This window comes from Mugil cephalus, chromosome 23 (genome assembly GCF_022458985.1).
Source record: "Mugil cephalus isolate CIBA_MC_2020 chromosome 23, CIBA_Mcephalus_1.1, whole genome shotgun sequence".
NCBI lineage: Eukaryota > Metazoa > Chordata > Actinopteri > Mugiliformes > Mugilidae > Mugil > Mugil cephalus.
Window position 1 is genome coordinate 11,044,557 of NC_061792.1, and position 18,487 is coordinate 11,063,043.

The window sequence follows — 18,487 nt, forward strand, 5'->3', positions numbered from 1 at the left end:
CCTTTTAGAAGCTAATGAGCCCTGCGACTGACCACGTGCAGTGCTTCATGCCCACACTGTCTTCTAGTGGCCACTTCCTGCACGATAACGTGCCACGTCTCGGGATGCAGTGGAGCAGAGCGTTAACGTGCAGCTGGCTGGTCTGAGGCTGTGATGCCTCAGTAAGGTGTCATCCACCATGACAGAGTTGAATTGATGCACACCGAATACAAAATTGGTGACAAATTAAATTGCATTGTAAAGGTATTTGTATGTCCTAAAAATGGGTTACTGCACCTTTAATTGCAATTTTGATGCATACACATTAAAAAAAACAAAAAAAAAAACAAGATAGAAACATAAATTTATATCATTGTAATTGTTCAATGCATTGCAGTTGTTTTGCGTTTATAATTCCCCCTTCCCCTTGTTTCTCACTGTGAAAACTTCCTCGTGTTTCTGACACGAGAAGGAAAAACCTGTTTTTTTTTTTAGTTTTCCTCCTCTGACATGTTTGATCATAGACGTGATAAAACGAAGATGCGTCACTCTCAATGTTTTTATTTGTATTATTACGTGCCGTAAGTTAATAGAAAACCCCCGTTAATTTGGTTCATACGTCAATCAGAACGATTTAAGTTAACGAGATGACACTTGAAAAGAGGCAGGGTGAAGAAATATGGCGTTTTTTGCTGGAAAAAATACGCCGAATCGAGTATTGTTTTCGATGCTCATAGACGATCTTCGGTTTGACCCGAACGGCAGCGACCCCTTGCGTCCACATGACGCAACGGCTGCTTTGCATATCCTGTTGACTCAGATGATGATGGCGACCTGGAGACGAGGCTAGCCGCCGATCCTCACTGCATAGATGCTCTGACCAAAGGACAAAACCTAAGGCAAGGTGAATTAAAACATCTCCTACTACGAGATGATATAAAAAGGAAGAAGCGGCTTTTGGTTTAAACTGCCACGTCGCACCGTTAAAACGACCGTTAAGACGTTAGCCTAAACGGCTGCTAGGATACAAGCTAAAAATGTTCCTTTACGTTTTCTGGGACTCGTTTATTTCCTCTTTACTTCGTGTTGGCATGAATGTTTCTTGTGTGTGAATGATAAACGCTCAGGTGAGACTTTTATTTATTTAATTTATTTTTTATTTTTTGTCTTCGTGTCAGTGTGCTGAAACTGAACACCTGCTCGAAAGCAGGCTCCCAATTCCCTCGACTCCTTCAGGTCGCAGGTGTCTCTTCCTCACGTTTAATTATTTTTTATTAGCGTCGTCCGGCATTTGTGACTTGATTGTAGCATTTTTTCATTATGATTTTTTGGATGTTTATGTGTTTGTGGCAAAAAAAATAAGCAGGAAATCAGTCAAGCAGCTGTTTCTAATTCACAGGTGTTAAACATGCGGCCCGTGGGCCGAAAACTGGCCACCAGAGGGTCTAATCTGGGCCGCAGAATTTGTACAAAAAAAAATTGCGAAAATTATATTAAAGACTGCAATTTGTCAATGGAAAAATAACCTCTATTCCTAATTTGTCCACTGATTTTAGTCCGAAAACACTGAGACTCAAGGCTTAAAAGCAGATGACAATGTGCCCAAATTGCGCTTATTTTTCTGATTTATTTAATTTTTTTCCAGATTGCCTTGAAGAAAACCATGTTGGCATGATTTTTAAGTGATAGCCACGTGTAATTAAATTTGTTTTAATTGCACAAGTGCTAATTTGCTTCTTCTTTGCACTAAAGCAAATGGAGAAAATGTAGAGTTGTCGTTACTTTTAGGTTGTTATGCTAATTTTTTTTACCGGTGTGGCCTGTTTGAGAGCTGACAGCCGCTTTCTCATTCAAGTAAAAACACAGGATTATATCTTTGTGTGAGCAACAAGCGTAGCCTCACTTATGCTACCGCTAACCTCTATATTTTTCTTTTAAAACAGAGAAAAAAAAGGCTGATCTCCAATGATGGACGGGTACGTGAACACTTAATATTAACTGTAGTCTACACGTAATTGCACACGACATTGACAGTTGTCCTTCCCTCACCGTCCCGGGCTCCAGGTTTGCGGGGGACATGCTGAGCAGCGGCCGGGCGAGGCTGGAGGACAGCTCGGTGATGGCTCGCATGCAGAAGAAGTTTTGGAACACCAAGCAGGTGCTCTTCAAAGTCACGGGCAAGAAGGAGGACGAGTACGTGGTGGCGTCGGACGCCGACCTGGACGCCAAGCTGGAGGTACGCAGGATTTAAGACCTGTATGTTATGTTGTAGCCATTTGGTGGACGTACCACTTAAACAGTAGACACAATAATGACATATTTAAACGTGACATCTACGTATGACGCCATTTTTTACCATTTTTGTGAATGAAATTGGGCACGCACCTGCACTATTAACCTGTAAAAGGTCTTTTTTTTTTAGTTTTACACATCTGTATGGGCAGAAATAAACACCGAAGCAAAGCAGCACTTTGTTTCTTTGCCAGCCATTAGCACCTATCTTTAGTGAAGCTCCTTTTCTGCAGCCAAACCGCGTACGAATCCTCTAGACTTTATGCTAAACTGGTGCCAGCTGCGGGGGCTGTGATTTTAGGGACGTCTAAAATTATGTCTTAGACAAAAGGAAGGTTTTCATTTTTTGGATACATAGAGTAGACGTCAAGCCATGTCTTGTACTGTATGTGATGACGCATTTCACAAAACAAACCATCTGTTCCTGCAGCATACTTTTTAAAAAAACAAAAAAAACACATTTTTGGCTGCATGATGAATATAAAGACCGTTACAGCGCGTTAGCACAAGGTGGCCATTGTCTGCAGAGATGCCCTTTCTCCGCCTGTAATTATATATCACATTTCCAACACCCCGCAACACTGCGAGTCTCTGTTATTTCTAGCCGATGCAACAGACGAGAAAAGACAGTTCGGAGCCGCTGACATTTAGCGGTGAGAGGCTTTTCCGGATGTCCTGAACCCCGCGAGGCGTCGACGCGCTAGCATTTCACTGCTCGGGCTGTTCGGGCTGCGCCGCGATTCCCTTTGTTTGCTCTGGAACAAGATCGACTTTCTTCTGCCTTCCTGCTCCCATTGTGCCCCAGCCCCCCCCCCCCCTCCCCGGTGACACGGAAACAGAACAGAAGACTAAATTGCGAGCAAAGATTTGAAGAGCTGAGCTTTATTTTCTGTGGCGGAGCAATAAAAGCGCCGCGGCAGATTAGATTTAGAGCCGCCTCAGAACGGCCACCGATAACCTGATTTTAACACTATCTGTGCGTTTGCCACTGCAGATATGGATGTTTATCTCGATCTCTCCCCTGGATGCGGCTCCGCGCAGACCTGCTGCAAACACATGACCTCAATAAATGAGCCCGCGGTGCCCACTTCACCTGTTGGCCGACAGGTGGTTGGTAGACGGACGGAAGTTAGTGGCTGTTTATTCAACAGTTAATGAATGACTGTACACGCGTTAAGGTCACCTCCTCCCTCTCCTTTCTTAATCTGGAGTCTGGCTGTAGTTTAAGGTTTTGAGTTGTAAATAAATAATAAAAAGAAATCGTATAGAAGTGTCTCATCAGCTGATCACAGATCGGACGCGGTACAAAGCGTCCACTTAATTTACATCTTCAGGACGGACTGTCAGCGCTGCTCAGGGATCAGATTGAATTTGTCCATCCAGACGTCGGCGGCCTATCTGGGCGCGTTGCTGCGGTAACGGTGGAGGCATCATTAACCGTGTACCTGTGCTGCCGCAGCACGTTTTTTTAAATGTTCCGGTAAAAGGAAGCAGACGGTTTGTTCACTCTCCTCACGAACCTGCTGCCAAAGTCAAGGTGACCCTCTCATCCCTCCGTCCTCCCGCTGAGACACGGCCTCAGCATCAGCGTTGCCATGACACACGCTAATCATTTAGGCACCGTTGTCGTCTTCCAGGTGGGAGGAGGGGCAGCTGGAGGGGGGGTATTGAGTGGACAGACGAAGGGCGTCAAATGAAGCAGGTCTAACTGTGCCCGTTGCTTCCTGCAGTTCTTCCGCTCCGTTCAGTCCACGTGCACTGAGTTGCTGAAGGTGATCGAGAAGTATCAACACAGGATCACACGTGAGTCTTGATTCAGCAGCAGAAGAATATTTTTTTTGTGTAAAAATATTTGCGGTCCTGACTCTGCGCGTCTCTTTCCTCAGGCTTGTCCCAAGAGGAGAACGAGCTCGGCCTGTTCCTGCGCTTTCAGGCCGAACACGACCGCACGAAGGCCGGCAACATGATGGACGCCACCAGCAAGGCCCTTTGCACCTCGGCCAAGCAGAGGTCGGCTTCCGCTATGAAACAAACGACCGTGTCACCGGCTGCACGTTTAACATCTAACCGGCCGTGTCTCATCCATTCATTCATTCATTCATTCATTTATTTTTTCCTCTAACAGGATGGCACTTTGCCCGCCGCTGCAGCGCCTGCACCAGGAGGTGGAGACGTTTCGGCGGCGCGCCATCTCCGACACGCTGCTGACCGTCACCCGCATGGAGAAGGCCCGCACCGAGTACAGGGGAGCTCTGCTCTGGATGAAAGACGTGTCCCAGGAGCTGGACCCGGACACCTACAAGCAGCTGGAAAAGTTCCGCAAGGCAGGACGAGACTTCTTCTTCTTTTTTTCTTTTTTTTTTTCTCCCCTCAAGGATCAAGAGTTAACTCTTTGTGTGGACAGGTCCAGTCCCAGGTCAGAGGAACAAAGAGTCAGTTTGAGAAGCTGAAGAACGATGTTTGTCAGAAGGTGGACATGCTGGGAGCGAGCCGCTGCAACATGCTGTCCCACTCCCTCTGCACCTACCAGGTAAAACATCCCTGTTCTTTTCACTTTGGATTTCTAGCTACCGCTAACGTACCAGGGCTAACGTTTGATCTGCTCTTCGTCAGACCACTCTGCTGCAGTTCTGGGAGAAAACAGCCCACGCCATGTCAGGAATCCAAGAGGCCTTCCAAGGACACGTGCCATACCAGTTCACCACACTCAAGGTACTCGCCGCACACAGCGTCCCCGCACGCGTCTTTAAAGCCGACGTGCGTCTCGGTTAAATTCACCAGCTTCGTCCTTCCCCGCAGGACCTACGGGACCCGCTGGAGCAAATATCGGACACGCAAGAACAAGAGCAGAAGAAGGAGAAGGCTCTGCAGAGCAACACAGACAGGTGAGACTGAGTCAAGTAGGAAGGAGTCAAACACACACACATCCTGTCCCAGCGTCTGCCTCTGGTTTCATCCTCTCACCGTCCCGTCTTTATTCACGTCGTCATCCGTCTCTACACTCTCACCTCACTGTCTCCGTCCTTTTGTCTATATTTCTCCTCACACTTCAGCTATGTCTTCATCAAACATGAGGCGACTCTCACGCCCATGTTTACCCACAAGTAAGTGTGTGTGTGATGGGGTTTTAGTCAGCAGCAGCGAGCAGAGAGCTGTAGAGTAGCGTACCTGAGGCTGCGCTTTTTAAGAGCACGTAGTCGACTGCATCGCTATAAATAGCGGCGAAGCCACGCCTCGCCAGCCAAATAAAGCTCTTTCTCATTTCTCATCCCCCACCCCCTCCCTGCTTCCCCTTTTTCCTCAGCCTGGTGTCCCTGGACGATGACAAGCCTTCTGATGCAGGTATGTGCTGCCCCCTGTAGGCGGAAACACAAGATGAATCATCCACATTGGTGATAAGACTGTGTGTTTATCAAGCTTTTCACAATCCTAGAATGGATAGATAGAAAATAGATGGAAAAATGGTGGAAATATTTATCCTAGAAAACTTAATCTCTAGTTCAAGTCAAACACACTACGTCAGATTATCTGTGTTCCTGCAAATTAAAGCTTAAAGTTTCTGTTTTCCTTCGCAGACAACACCCTAAGCAGCGACGGCCAGAGTCAAACCAGTGACGGAGGTGAGTAGTTGTGTAAATAGCGCCGGTGTTTACTCTGGAAAATCCACCAGCAGCTAGATTTCTGCTGTGCGATGGCCTGACGTCGGTGCACCAAACCGCTGCCGCACTTTCTCCAGCTCTGCGCGACCTCAGAGGACCGTCGGCGGCCTCTGACGACGACCTGATGCTCATGGCCTGCGACCTGCCACGGCCCCCGCCCCCTCCAAACGCCCCCCCACGGCTCCAGCTTCATTCACAAGCTGGAGACCAGAGCGATCCCTGGGGCTTTGGAAGCGCCCAGTCCAGCCTGTCAGGACCGTCTGCCGCCGGTAAACTGGCTGGACGTCTTTAACCGTCCTCTCGCTATGAGTTCTGACTTCGAGCTTCCTGTCTGACTTTCTGGCTGTGGTCAAATTCACCTCCTGAGATTCTGGGTCCTGGATGCTTGAAGGGTGTTTGTCTTTAAATGAATTACTCTAAACCTCCACAACTGAGCTGCAGCCTTTAGGAGTAGGTCTGGAGTAACTTAGTCTTATTAATTTTCTCTTTTTCAAGTTCCTAACAGACATTAAGCGTCCGTTCTGCTTGAATCCTGATCTCTGATCCTCGTCCTTCCCTCCAGGCGGGACTCTGCTCTCAGGAGGTCCCCCCCTCCACGGGACCGAGCCGAGGCCAGAGGAGGACGAGGGCGAGCGGCGCAACATGGACTTCCTCAAAGACCTCCTCAGCCCGGGCCCGGGGGCCAGCGACGAGTTCAGCAGAGAGTGGAACGACGCCTTCGGGCTGTTCGACGCTCCCAGCGCCTCCCCGACGAGCGCGGGAGCGGGGGCGGCGAGCGGCGGCGGCGGCGTCCCCGCGGCGCGTCCCCCCTCCAACCCGCCGAGCCCCACGGGCTTCCTGCCCTCACAGCTGCTGGATCACAGCCTGGGATCCACAGGTCAGCATCACTACCCTCTGCAGCATGCACATTTAAAAAAAAAACTAACGTAACTCTTTGTGCGTCAGGCTGGGCGACCCCACCCATGTTCCAGGCTCCTCCCCTGCAGCCGCCTCCCGGCCATAACCAGTCAGCTGAGCCAGCTCCAAGTTCAGCTGCTAATGGTACGTTCTGGATGCTTATCCTGTACATATAAAAACAGCACCTCTATGCATGTGCTACAATCTCTGACTACTTTTACTTGTGTTTGTGCAGCTCCTGCAGGAGGATCCAAAGACATGTCTGCCTGGTTCAACCTGTTCGCAGACCTGGACCCCCTCTCTAACCCCGACGCCATCGGACGCTCCGCAGACGAGCTGCTCAACGCCTGAAGTCGTGTGTGTGCGCGTGTGTGTGTGTGTGTGTGTGCGTGCAGCAGCAGCAGCGTCCGTTTTCTCTCCAAGGATCCGGATACTCGCAGCCTCTCATGTTATCGACCAAGTAAACAAACAAACACACGCGTTCATTCGTTCCGCACACGCTCGCGCGATTCGACCTCCGTTTGCGTTAACACTGGATAATAATATAATATTTTACACTGGAAACACTATCAGATGAGACGATTGTCGCGCAGCGCCGTGAGAGACTGTTAACGCTGCACACGAAGCCACCGACCCCCTCCCCCCCCGCACACAGCGAACCTCGCACGGTTTAATCCGGACGCTGCCGCTTTTCTGTCTTTTCTCCACGTTTGCGTTGTTCGGGTGTGTGTATGTTGAGTTTGCTGTGTACAAATCAGGAGTGTGTAAAAATATATACACACACACATATATATAGATATATATACAAATACATATATACACATACAAAGGGCCTGTCACTGAGCCTGTATTGAGTTGCAGTTGAAGCTCCAGCTGCACCAGGGGTCTGTGTCATGAGCCCAGATCGGTGTAGACGACCCTGCTGCTCAGCCGAGGCCTTAAACTGTGCACGTACCGACACAGACGCTTAAAATTAGATCATTTCTGGAAAACTGTAACTAAAAAAACAAGCAAATAGTACAACGTTGTGAGCTTTGTGTGTATAGTTGCTGCTTCGCGTCTTCGTGACGTAGCCACAGCTAGCATTAGCTAAAATGAAAGCTAACTGCTTAGTTGGCACCAAACACTACATATAGCAGAGGGATATCTTATTGCTATCTGAGGTTTTAAGCTGTACTTTGTCTTTTAGGAGAACAAAATATTTAATATGTTCTTATTTCCTCCGTGGCTACTAAGCGTTCGTATCTGTGTGTGAGCCATATGCATGCTGTTCCCAGGCCCACCTCGTAAAAAGCTCCAGGATTACCAGAGCTAGACGTGATACAGACCCTTGGACACACTCTGGACGCTGAACACCAGTCTCAGTCTGAAGCTTGAACCAATCCACTGCAATCCTCACAGAGGCCCGATTGTGTTGCCGCGAGACTGAACTGGAGTTGTGTTACAGGCTCAGTGAAGATTCACTCTGTCCAAAGTCTTTTTTTGTGTGTGTGTGTGTGTGTGTGACACTAACGGCCTAATTTAAAGTCATCTTCAGCCCCATCTGCTGTTGAATGCTACAATCACAAGCCCAAAGCCGAGAGCTCATCGTCCTCCCTTGTGAAAATGTTTTAGTGCGGGGATATTTATTGTTTTTGGTGGGGTTGCAAATCTGCAAAAATAACTGAATGTGATGCAGCAAATTGTATTTATTTTCAATTCATGTCACTATTTGCAAAAACAGTGCAGTATATACAATATAGATTAAAACAAACAGTTGGATTGTTTTGTGGGAAAACACTGGAGAACTGTTACTGTGTCACATTTTTCTGAACATTTTGTTAGTGTTTACGGATGATATTAAGAAACAATTTGTGGGTTTTAGTCGAGTTCAATCCTCAGTTATGTTTGTGTGCCTGTGAACTCGCACTCAGTGGCGCTAAGGTGATCAGAGTGCATCATGGGAAGTCAAAAAAACAATAGTTAAGCTGCACTTTAGCATCTTAGCTTTTACACTATGGGTAATTTGTTCTGACTTTTTTTTTTTGAAAGGGAAACGCATGAAGGAACTCCACGATGCCTCCACCGATACACACTCATGAAATAAAAGAATGTATTTCCCAAGTCAATCACAGACACTTGATTTAGTTCAACTATGCCTTTTTATTTCACTCAAAGGGGTTTTAACAGATGAAAACTTGGCAGTTCTGTTTCCAATAAACTGGACAAGCAGACAAAGAATCGTGTCGAGTTTTTTTTTCTTTTTTCTTTTCTTTTAATCAAGCCTCAGTCCAAAATGCTGTGTATCCACTTTGAGGGAAGGAAAACAAAAAGTTGAGAATAATAAATCCAGATTTATAACCTTCAAACTGCTGTAAACGGACGTCTAAAAACGACAAGAACAGTAGGAGTTTGTCAGCAAGTGGATAATCTCATTTTGGACGAGAACTTTTATTTCTTTCACAGTTTCGACTTTACATTATATCAACTAGTTGTTAGACCAAATCCATCTTTTGTTCTTTTTTTTTCTTCCACTGCGTGAGGCTACATAGATAGCAGCTGTTGGTTGGTTCGCTCTCTTCAGTCGCGTAGACATGTTGCTGTGTATCTTTCTGTCTCCTATTCGCTACAACCTGAGATGGACGACGTAATCTATGCTTGATTAAAAACTCTGACGACCCAATTCTGTCTGATAAATAAATACATTATTATTCACAATAATGAGACATGTAGTAATTCACAGTACTCAGCGGAGGAGGAGGAGGAGGAAGAGGAGTATCAGGAGAAGGGGTTCATACGGTAACACTTGTTGGCTCATTCAGTTTCATATCTTTGTCAGCCGATAATAAAAACACAATGTGCCTCTATATTTACAGATCCAGTACATTCCTAACCCACTGTAGCAGGCACAGTCAAGTAGCATACAGGAGTACAGGAGGTTGGACCGGGGCATGGAGAAGCTGCTTTCCACCTGGACGCTGCACCGACTTCAATGATCGGAAGGTAAGCGACCGACAATTTGCGGCCTCTCGTTAGTTCCCGTCTCGAACGTGAATATCAAACGTGTTTGGATATTTTAAGAGTCTGTAGACGCCTCACACTTCCAGATAGCGTTTCCCACAGCTACTGAAGTCTGAGCCCAGATTAATTGCGTCCGGGAAGGGAGGCCATCAGAGAATTGAGCCGCATAGAGACGACTGCCGTTGGTTGGAAAAGATCGTGACGGAAAATAGGTTTAGCGGTCAAACTCTCAACAGTGAAGTCTCGTAGACTTCGTTGCCTTGATTGGTTGTAGGAAGAAATTCAAACAATGTGTTAGCGAACTCAAAAGTGCCCCAACACTATTAATTTAGTTACATTAACAGATTTATCATTGTGCCGTTCTTTGGTTTCATCAACCTCCCCATGCCCAGGGCCCTGCATGCCATAGGGGGGTGGTGCCCCCATTTCTGGATGCACATCACAACAACACAAGCTGAGCAAGACGGAAGGAAATCGGCTTTACAGTGAGGGAAAGAAAAGGGGAGGAGGAGATGGTGGTGGTGGAGTGATGGAGGAACGAGGAGGGGGGGGGTAAAGGGAGGTGCTAGGAAAGCAAAAGGCTGGCACATGGGGAGGAGGGGCAAGCAGACACAGGTTGAACATTGCGCTGCACGCATCATAGCCCTGGCCTGAGTTTCCCTTTTAGATACACACCGCACACAGGGGGGCCAGGTCGCTGCTACCAAAGGCATCTGCTTGAAAGTACAATCCTGGTGATTTGGTTTTTCCGCCGGTGGCTTTAAAATATCCCACCTTCACGTGATATTTTTGTTCCTGCCCGGGCCCTGCCTCTTGGCGTGTATCTAAAGCCGCCGCCGCCGCCGTTCGCCGCCGTGGGCTCGGGGGGTGGTGGGAAACTTGAGCGGTCTAAAATATCAGGCACATTTTTTTTTTTTTTTTTAAAACCTCTCCTTTTTCATGAGCATTCAAGTTTTGCTACGATATATCTGGCAGCACCAATAATTAGCCTCCGTGGTCAATCTCTTGGTCGACGAGGAAACCTTTTGTTTTGTTTTGTTTTTTTCATCCCCCCCTTTGTGATGGAAGGCATATTTTATATCAAGAGAAATAACTACAGATAGAAAAAGAGATATATGTCCGTGGAAAGGCGCCATGGTATAATAATACGATGAAAATAAAAGAGTCTGTCTTTTCGCCCCTTTTCCTCCTGAACGAAAAACAGGAACATAACCAGCACTAAAGGTGGGAGAAAGCGATGAAACGGCTGCAAGCGCCCGCACTGGGGGGAGGAGGGAGGGGGGTGCTGCTGCAGGACTCTGGTGTTGTAGTAGTCGTCTGAGGAGGAGAGGCAGTGGGAAGCGCTTTTTCAACAAGATAAGGACATCAGAGAGAGCTTAGCTGGCATGCTGAAGGCAATTTTTATCTTCTTTAGAGCAAAAGGGTTGTTTCCTCAAATGTTTTCTGATTCTGTTGGGTGACGGGGGGGAGAGGGGTCGGAGGTGGAGGGTTGTAGGGCGGGGGGTGTTGGTGTTGTCGAGTGTGCGGAGCCCGTCAGAAGCTCTCCGGCTCCTCCAGGAGGCAGGGCTGGGTGGACAGAGGCACGAGCGACGGGGACAGGCTCCGGAGTCCCACCCCGGGGCGGAAGCTGAGCTCCGGGGCCGGGAGTAAGGGCTTGAGGATGCTGACCAGGCAGAAGGCGGAGCCGCTGTTGGGGATGAAGTTGACCTTGTTGCGGTCCGGACACAGGAAGGGAGGGATGTCCTGCAGAGGTTTGGGCCTGGGGACACATGCAAATTTATTTATTAGGTGATAGGGACGGTGCCGGATCATAGCAACAATGCTAATTTGTGTTGTAAAACATGGTCCCAATAAGAGCACATGACAAGACAGAATATAACTAGTCAAGGCAACGGTTACAGGACTGGTATATATAGTTGTTAAGGTTTGTAATGTGGGACACTCTCTTATGGAGAGTGGAAGACCGAAACTCTAGATATTTACCGAAACAGCATTTTGTTTTTTCTTGTGTGGGTCATCACAGTCCCCTCTAGGGGAGGTCCTGGTCCTGAGACCAGAAGCTGGGAGAGAAGACCTGGGAGGTAGAAGGTTCGAGACCAACTCAGGCCTTTCTGGGTGGAGTTTGCTTGGGTTTTCCGCGGCTACTCCCGCCTCCAAAGACATGCTCGTTAGGCTAATTGGTGACCCTAAAAATTTACCCTGGGCGTGAGTGTGAGTGTGAATGGTTGTATGTGTCTGTGTTAGTTCATCTCTCGCCCGATGACAGCTGGGATAGGCTCCATCCAGGAACCTGAGACCTGGGAGGTGTGTTAGAGCTAGAGCTAGGGTTAATGCTAACCCTCTAACCCTAGGTTAACCCTAGGTTAGGGTTAAAGCTAACCCTAGCTCTAGCTCTAACACACCTCCCAGGTTCTCATCTCATCCCTACTAGGGTTGCGGGTGTTAGCTCTAACCCTAACCCAACTCCCAGGCCTGGGTTATTGTTTAGTCCCTGTAACCGCTTCCTCATCAGGACATATACTCACACGGACTCCTCCGACACTTTGACCTTCTCGCAGCCCTCTGGAGGTTCCCTCTTAAACATGTAGCTGTTGTTGGGTCGGGGAGAAGCGGCGTATTTAGGCAGCGGGGAGCAGGGGCCCAGCTCTGGGGACAGACAAGGAGGGGGGGGGGGGGGGGGGACATGTCATGCTCTGCGTCTGCTGCTCAACTCCACTTCACACCGCACTCTGTGCGCGTTCGTTCACCTTTGTCCTCGTAGGGGCTGCCTCCACCCATGTCGTTGAGGACAGTGAGGTAGGAGGGTGAGATGGAGTCGGGACGGCTACTGCAGTTGCTGTGGTTACCGCTCAGGCCGCCCCCGGAGGGGGTCTGCGTGTCGATGCTGCGGGTGCTGCTGCTGCGCTGCGGGGGCACGGGCGGGGGCGCGCGGTGCCCATCTGGGACGTCCTGTGGCTTTTTTTTTTTAAAAAAAACACACACACACAAACACACACGTAGAGAAATGAGGTCGGGGTGACACCGTCGGGGCTTAACGTCGGGCTAAGTGAACGCGTCAAGGTCGGGGCCGCGTTAATCTCCCCTCCGCTCTCCTGCAACTCACAACAATGGTCTCGTCCTTCTCGGGGGTGTCGCGGATGATGATGCGCTCGATCTCCTGGTTGAGGCCCTCCACGCTGTTGCGGAAGCGAGGGGCCGACGACTTGGATATGGGGATTGGGATCAGGATGGTCTTGGGCAAAGGCGACTGCAGAACAGACAAGTTGATTGAGTTTAATAAAAAAAATAAATAAATGCCATATGGATTAAACCTTAGAAACACACAGGATGGGTATTGATTGTCTGGTTTGATGTGAGGGAGAGCAGCATCTGTTGAGTGCAGCGTGCACACGGATTGTACTTGTTGCATGTTTATATTGAATATTAATCTGCCTCGGATGTTTTCACCTTTTATTGCTTCTATAAATTTAACAGCGAGCTTAATTATTTAGCTTTTTTGGACAACAAAAGGTGTAATAATTGTATTTGTAGACAGAAACACTGACGAAGCGGTGCCTCCAGACACAGGTGTCTTCACGCTGCGTTCACTGCACCCAGGTGATCCCCGTTTCTCTAATTACGAGGCGGCTGGACCTCAGTGAGTCAAAGTCAAAGGACTTCAAAGGGGAAAAACATCCAAGGAGGTACGTACTTTTTCTAACGTCTGAGAGTCACATACAGTTGTGATTTTAGGTATTCTCCTACTGGCAGTGAATAGGACCACCAGCCCTTTTATTCTCTTTGTGTCGCGATGAGGCCCAGAAAGCAGGACAGCTGCTCTCCAGCAGACTCCACAGGGAGCTTTATGACCGGCCGTCGCGTACACGCTACCAATTTAACCGCCTTCGCATTTCTACCCTATCTCCTGTTTCAAATCAACAAGAGACTCGCACACGCCGGAGCTAAACAGGGCCAGGGAGGAAAGAAGTGGGACGCCCTCAAAAAAAAAAAAAAATGTCCAGATCATTGACCTAGAAAGAAATGGCCACCACCGAGACACACACACAAACACACACACACACACACTGTTCTCTATTGATCACCTGCGACTGGATGATGGTGTGGCTGCCATTGAAGGGCGACTTGCGGTCTTTATCCCTCCGGTGGCGGCTGCTGCGTTTGCTGCGTTGAAGCTGCTGCCGCAATTTGGCAATCTGGATTCACACATGACGTCAATTTAAAGGCGTGAAAACAAATAACATTTAGTTCTTGTTTTTTTTTTTTTTTTTTTAGTCGAAAAACCAGCAGAGTAACTGACCTCCTTGAGTTGATCGGTGCTCCCACAGGAGGCCGAGCGTTTGTGAGAGCCCCTCCTCCTCTCATCTGCCCAGGCCCTGGGGGTCTAACGCACAAACACACACAAATATGAAATTTGGATATATCTATATATATATAAATAGGCAGAAAACCGAAGCGAAATAAAATGGTTAATAAATATCGCAAGTAATCCGTGTGTAGTCCATTTTAGATAATCCTGGATTAATCCTGTAAAGTCTGTTTTGAATCTGTCAACAAACATCAACAACCGAGCTGCGGGAATTATGAATGAGTCCGAGCAGATGAACCAGGCTGTGTTATTTTTAGCATAAAGCCTGAAACAGGCCCTATAATGAAATCCGCTGCAACTTCATCAATTATTCAAAGTGTTTTACTCAACGTGAAGGTGTAACAAGGACACTTCCTGTTCGCCGTGTTAAAAGCAGAATAAAAACAAACACATATATATATTTAATTTGAAAACATCTGCCGTCCACTCCGGTGTCTCTGCCTGCTATTAAAGGAATATCTTTTCGTCGGCCTCTGATCTGAGTCTAGGTCACAGTCAGTCACAGTGACGGTGATGATGCAACCGTCTGCAATCTTCTCTTAAGCTCATTGTATTGTATGGGCCGCCCTCTCTGTAAATACACCTATTGAATGTCTTGCAGGAATCCATGCGTGGCACGTCTGAGGCTGAATATGCATTAACCCTTTAACACATAAGCCTCATTCTGCTTTTTGGCCGTTTTTTTCCAGAATCCCTGATGCTTTCAACATCTGCCAGATATTTACAATGTACTGCATTTTATAGGAGTTTAAAAAAAGAAGGAGAGGAACAAGTAAAATTTTGTAAAGACACCATCCAACATCTCGGCTTTCAGGAACCATCTGTATTTTTTCTGATAGATAGCGCAAACTGTGACATAATTACAGTCATACAAAGTGCTTATCAGTTTTAAAGGGTTAATCTGTAATAAAAAAAAATTTTTTAGCATTGCATGGTTAAAGATACTATAGGAATTTCTGCAGAGGAGAAGAATAAATCTCAAAAAAATAGAAGGTGGTGTGCACCAGGGCTCTGATCTTGGGGTACTTTTTTTTCTTTTTTAAATTTTTGTACGTCATTTGTATATCACTTGTTTGCTCTGTACCAAAAAAAACACTCTTTAGCATTTTGTATGGTTATAAGATACTATGGGGATTTTTTGCAGAGAAGAATAAATCTCAAAAAATTAAAATATGGTGTGCACCAAGGCTCAGGTCTTGGGGTACTTTTTTTCTTCTTTTTTTTTGTTTTTGCACGTCATTTGTTTGATTTTGTGCCTAAAATTGAAAACTTAAACTCACACACCACACACATGTATAAATACCCCCCATGCACTAACCTGCGTCGCTTTGTCCCTCATGTAGGGGACGTGTTGTTGCTGGCTGTCGTCCTGAGGCCAGGGACCTGTCAGGTGAGAGCCAGCGAGCGCGCCCTGTGAGGGCCACAGCTGGACACGATGGCGGGAGCCTGGAAGTAGAACGAGGAGCAGAGCGCTCAGAGGGGCAGGAGGGAGGGAGGTGGGGGGGTGGGGGGGCCGGAGGAGACCCTCAACAGAGATGTTGGAAGTTAAGGCCACGGATGCAGTCTGGGGAGAACACGGGAGAGGAGGTGAGGTGAGTTGGATCCTCCTGCAGATGTAAACAACTTACTTATCACCACGTGGTTAAATACATCAACAAATCAACAGACACACAGCTGGCCGGCCGGATAAGCTCGTGGCTGCCGTGCTCTGTCTGTCTAGGGTTTTTGTGTGTGTGTGTGTGCGCATTGCCAGATTGATGTTAATCCGTCCCGTGCTAGGCGGAGCGGATATGTCCCGGGCTAAGTCCCACACAGCCCCCTCGGTTAATGGCATTAAAACAGCTTAAAGCAGAGGAGGGGGGGGGAAGCTGAGAGCAGGTAGCTTCAGCCCGACTGACCCCGATCTGATTCAGGACTGCAGCAGATTTACAGGCACGGTGGTCACTCAGCCTTTCTACAAAATATGGAAATAGTCACAGTGACTGAACTCGTTAGTATTTAAAAAAACACATATATAGTAACTGTAGAGTTACTTTTAGGCCAGAAAATGTGACTTTAGTGTAATTTTCCCTAAATTAATACATACAAATATAAATAAATTTAGTTTTGTGTACAATTCACTAATAATATTAACATTTTACATTAGAATTTGTGTTTCTACAACCATAAATAAGAGGCAGCTAACTCTCTTTCACTGTAAATTATAAAGTAAATACAGATAGTAGCAGAAATTACAACTGCTCTGATCCAAGATTTCCTCAATTACCCCAACTACAATTACAGACAATTCACCACTAGATTATTTTTCAGTGTGAGGTAAACAAACCGACGTTGGCCGCAAGCAACAACACAATTCATCACCTTAAAAGTCCGGATCTTATCTAATTCGTTACGCCAGGAGAACAGCAGCACTAATGAAGCAACACATGCTACAGGACAAATTCATCTATTTCTATTCTTTCTTTCTTTTTTTTTTTTCTTTCTTCAAAGCATCCAAACGGGAATTGAATGCATCCATATGTACGGCGGGTCCTGGAGCTAAATTTGGCTGAGGCCTTGACCAGCGCACATCACTGTTGCTAGGGAACAGGGGGCTCTTTATTAACACACAGCAGCTCTAGTGTGTTTGTGTGTGTCTGTGTGTACATATATATATATATATAAACACAGGGATTTGGGCATCAGCAGCAGTCTGATAGCAAAAAAAATAAATAAATAGATGCTCAGCCGGCTGTATTTTGACTGCTGCTTCTTCCTGTCTGTGCAGACGACTGGGGCAGAATGTTATGTTTGAGACGATTAAAAAATGCAGGATTTTTCCCTCAAAGTCACATTAATGAGACGCTCAGAGAAAAGTGGGACGCCAAATGTGCACATGCAGCAATAAACATGACATGTAAACAGACAATTTTCTATTATTATTAATACTACTATAATAACACCACAAAGAGCAGGCAAAACTTGCATTGCACTACATTTTGAGGCATTTAATTACATCCAGTTAAACAGTAAACAGTGTGCGCCGCTGCCTGTTTTTGCCTTTGCACAAAATGTGAATATTAAATGCGTCCTGCTGGCATTTTGTAGCTTCACTGTGCACATGGCCCACGAACTGCATGCGGGAAATCTCCACGCTGCAGCCTGCGCGCACGGTGCAGGCCGACGGCTGCTCCGAGAAACCCACAGCACCAGTGCAAACATCCACGCTCCCCCGGTTGAATATGTGCACGCTCACCTGCAGAAACGTGGAGCCCGGCCCGGAGGATGCTACAGAGGCGGCGAGGCGGGGGGAGAGAGGCAGAAAGACCCGGCTGCAAGCGAGGATGCGAACAGAACCATGGGAAAGGTTTTTAAAGAGCTCTTTTGAGGTCTTTACGACACGGTGGGCTTCGAAATGGGCGTCGCTGCGTGCTCGCACCCTGCCTCCTCTTCCTCCTCCTCCTCCTCCTCGTCGTGGATGGATGTTTTTCTCCCGATGCGACACGACAGCTCCAGCGGCTCCGGGAACGCTCTCCGGCCGGAGAAAAAGACGAGGATAGCCGGTGGAAGATGCGCATCTAAGGCGAGGAGCCGGAATCGGGGGGGGAAAAAAAATAAATAACAATAGCTGAAGGAGATAAAGTACAGGATGGATAGAAAGAAAGAAGAAGAAGGAGAAGGCGGTGATGCTGGGCTAGCCTCGACTGACACGACGGGAGAGGGGACCAGTGTGAAGCTAGCGGGGGTGGAGAAGGAAACTTCCGGTTGGCGTTTTCAAAATAAGATACTTTCTCTTGTTTTTCTTCGATTTGATTTCACCAAAACGGTTAAATTATCCCCAGTTGCAAACAGTGTTTTCTCTGCTTGATACAGCCAATGCTGTGACCCTTCTCAAACAGACTGACATCATTTCCACGACCACAGGATGTGTCTGTCCATACGGTTGTACGCGAAGTTGGGGTTAAATAACTTGTCGCCAGGTGAAAGATAATCCCTATGCAGTAATTATCAAATAGGAGGCTCGATCAGTTAAATCAAAGCGGCGACTTTTATTTTGACCCGGCATTGTGTATAAATAATACAGTACGATGCAGGTTATAAAGTCTGAGCCGATGACTCTATAGCTATTTTATTTCGAAAGTCAACCCATTTCCGGTGCGGTCTCGGCTAAATCCGGGTAACTTGACGCAGCAGCACGGCGGCTGTGACGTAGCACCAACAGCGCTGCGCTGCTCGTGCTGATGCTGCAGTTGCTAGGGCAGGAGAGGAGAGGTAAACAAGCGGAGGGGAGGAAATGTCTCCCTCCGGCGTCGCT

The 18,487-nt window shown here is 47.4% G+C and overlaps 2 protein-coding genes across 5 annotated transcripts; one reads left to right on the plus strand and one right to left on the minus strand.

The window, feature by feature from the left end:
* The first annotated feature begins 58 nt into the window (after positions 1-58).
* Positions 59-9,044, plus strand: ical1 (islet cell autoantigen 1-like). 4 transcript variants are annotated; one of them, XM_047576633.1, is made up of 15 exons: positions 59-883; positions 1,919-1,955; positions 2,044-2,215; positions 4,002-4,074; positions 4,158-4,281; positions 4,397-4,595; positions 4,676-4,801; positions 4,885-4,983; positions 5,071-5,156; positions 5,576-5,613; positions 5,847-5,891; positions 6,008-6,199; positions 6,493-6,807; positions 6,876-6,971; positions 7,063-9,044. In XM_047576633.1, exons 2-15 carry the CDS (start codon positions 1,945-1,947, stop codon positions 7,176-7,178), a joined length of 1,692 nt encoding a protein of 563 aa, XP_047432589.1. In that variant the 5' UTR covers positions 59-883; positions 1,919-1,944; the 3' UTR covers positions 7,179-9,044. The 4 variants fall into 4 exon arrangements, with proteins under 4 accessions (XP_047432589.1, XP_047432587.1, XP_047432588.1 ...); XM_047576631.1 differs by having other exon boundaries at positions 1,923-1,955; XM_047576632.1 differs by having other exon boundaries at positions 59-878; positions 1,923-1,955.
* On the minus strand, positions 8,319-17,574 carry fam117ba (family with sequence similarity 117 member Ba). The gene is made up of 8 exons (XM_047576640.1): positions 17,429-17,574; positions 15,512-15,639; positions 14,125-14,208; positions 13,910-14,020; positions 12,931-13,074; positions 12,575-12,782; positions 12,353-12,473; positions 8,319-11,586 (listed from the first exon to the last, which is right to left on the minus strand). The coding sequence occupies exons 2-8, from the start codon at positions 15,530-15,532 to the stop codon at positions 11,361-11,363; spliced, it is 915 nt and encodes a 304-aa protein (XP_047432596.1). The 5' UTR covers positions 15,533-15,639; positions 17,429-17,574; the 3' UTR covers positions 8,319-11,360.
* Positions 17,575-18,487: the final 913 nt, after the last annotated feature.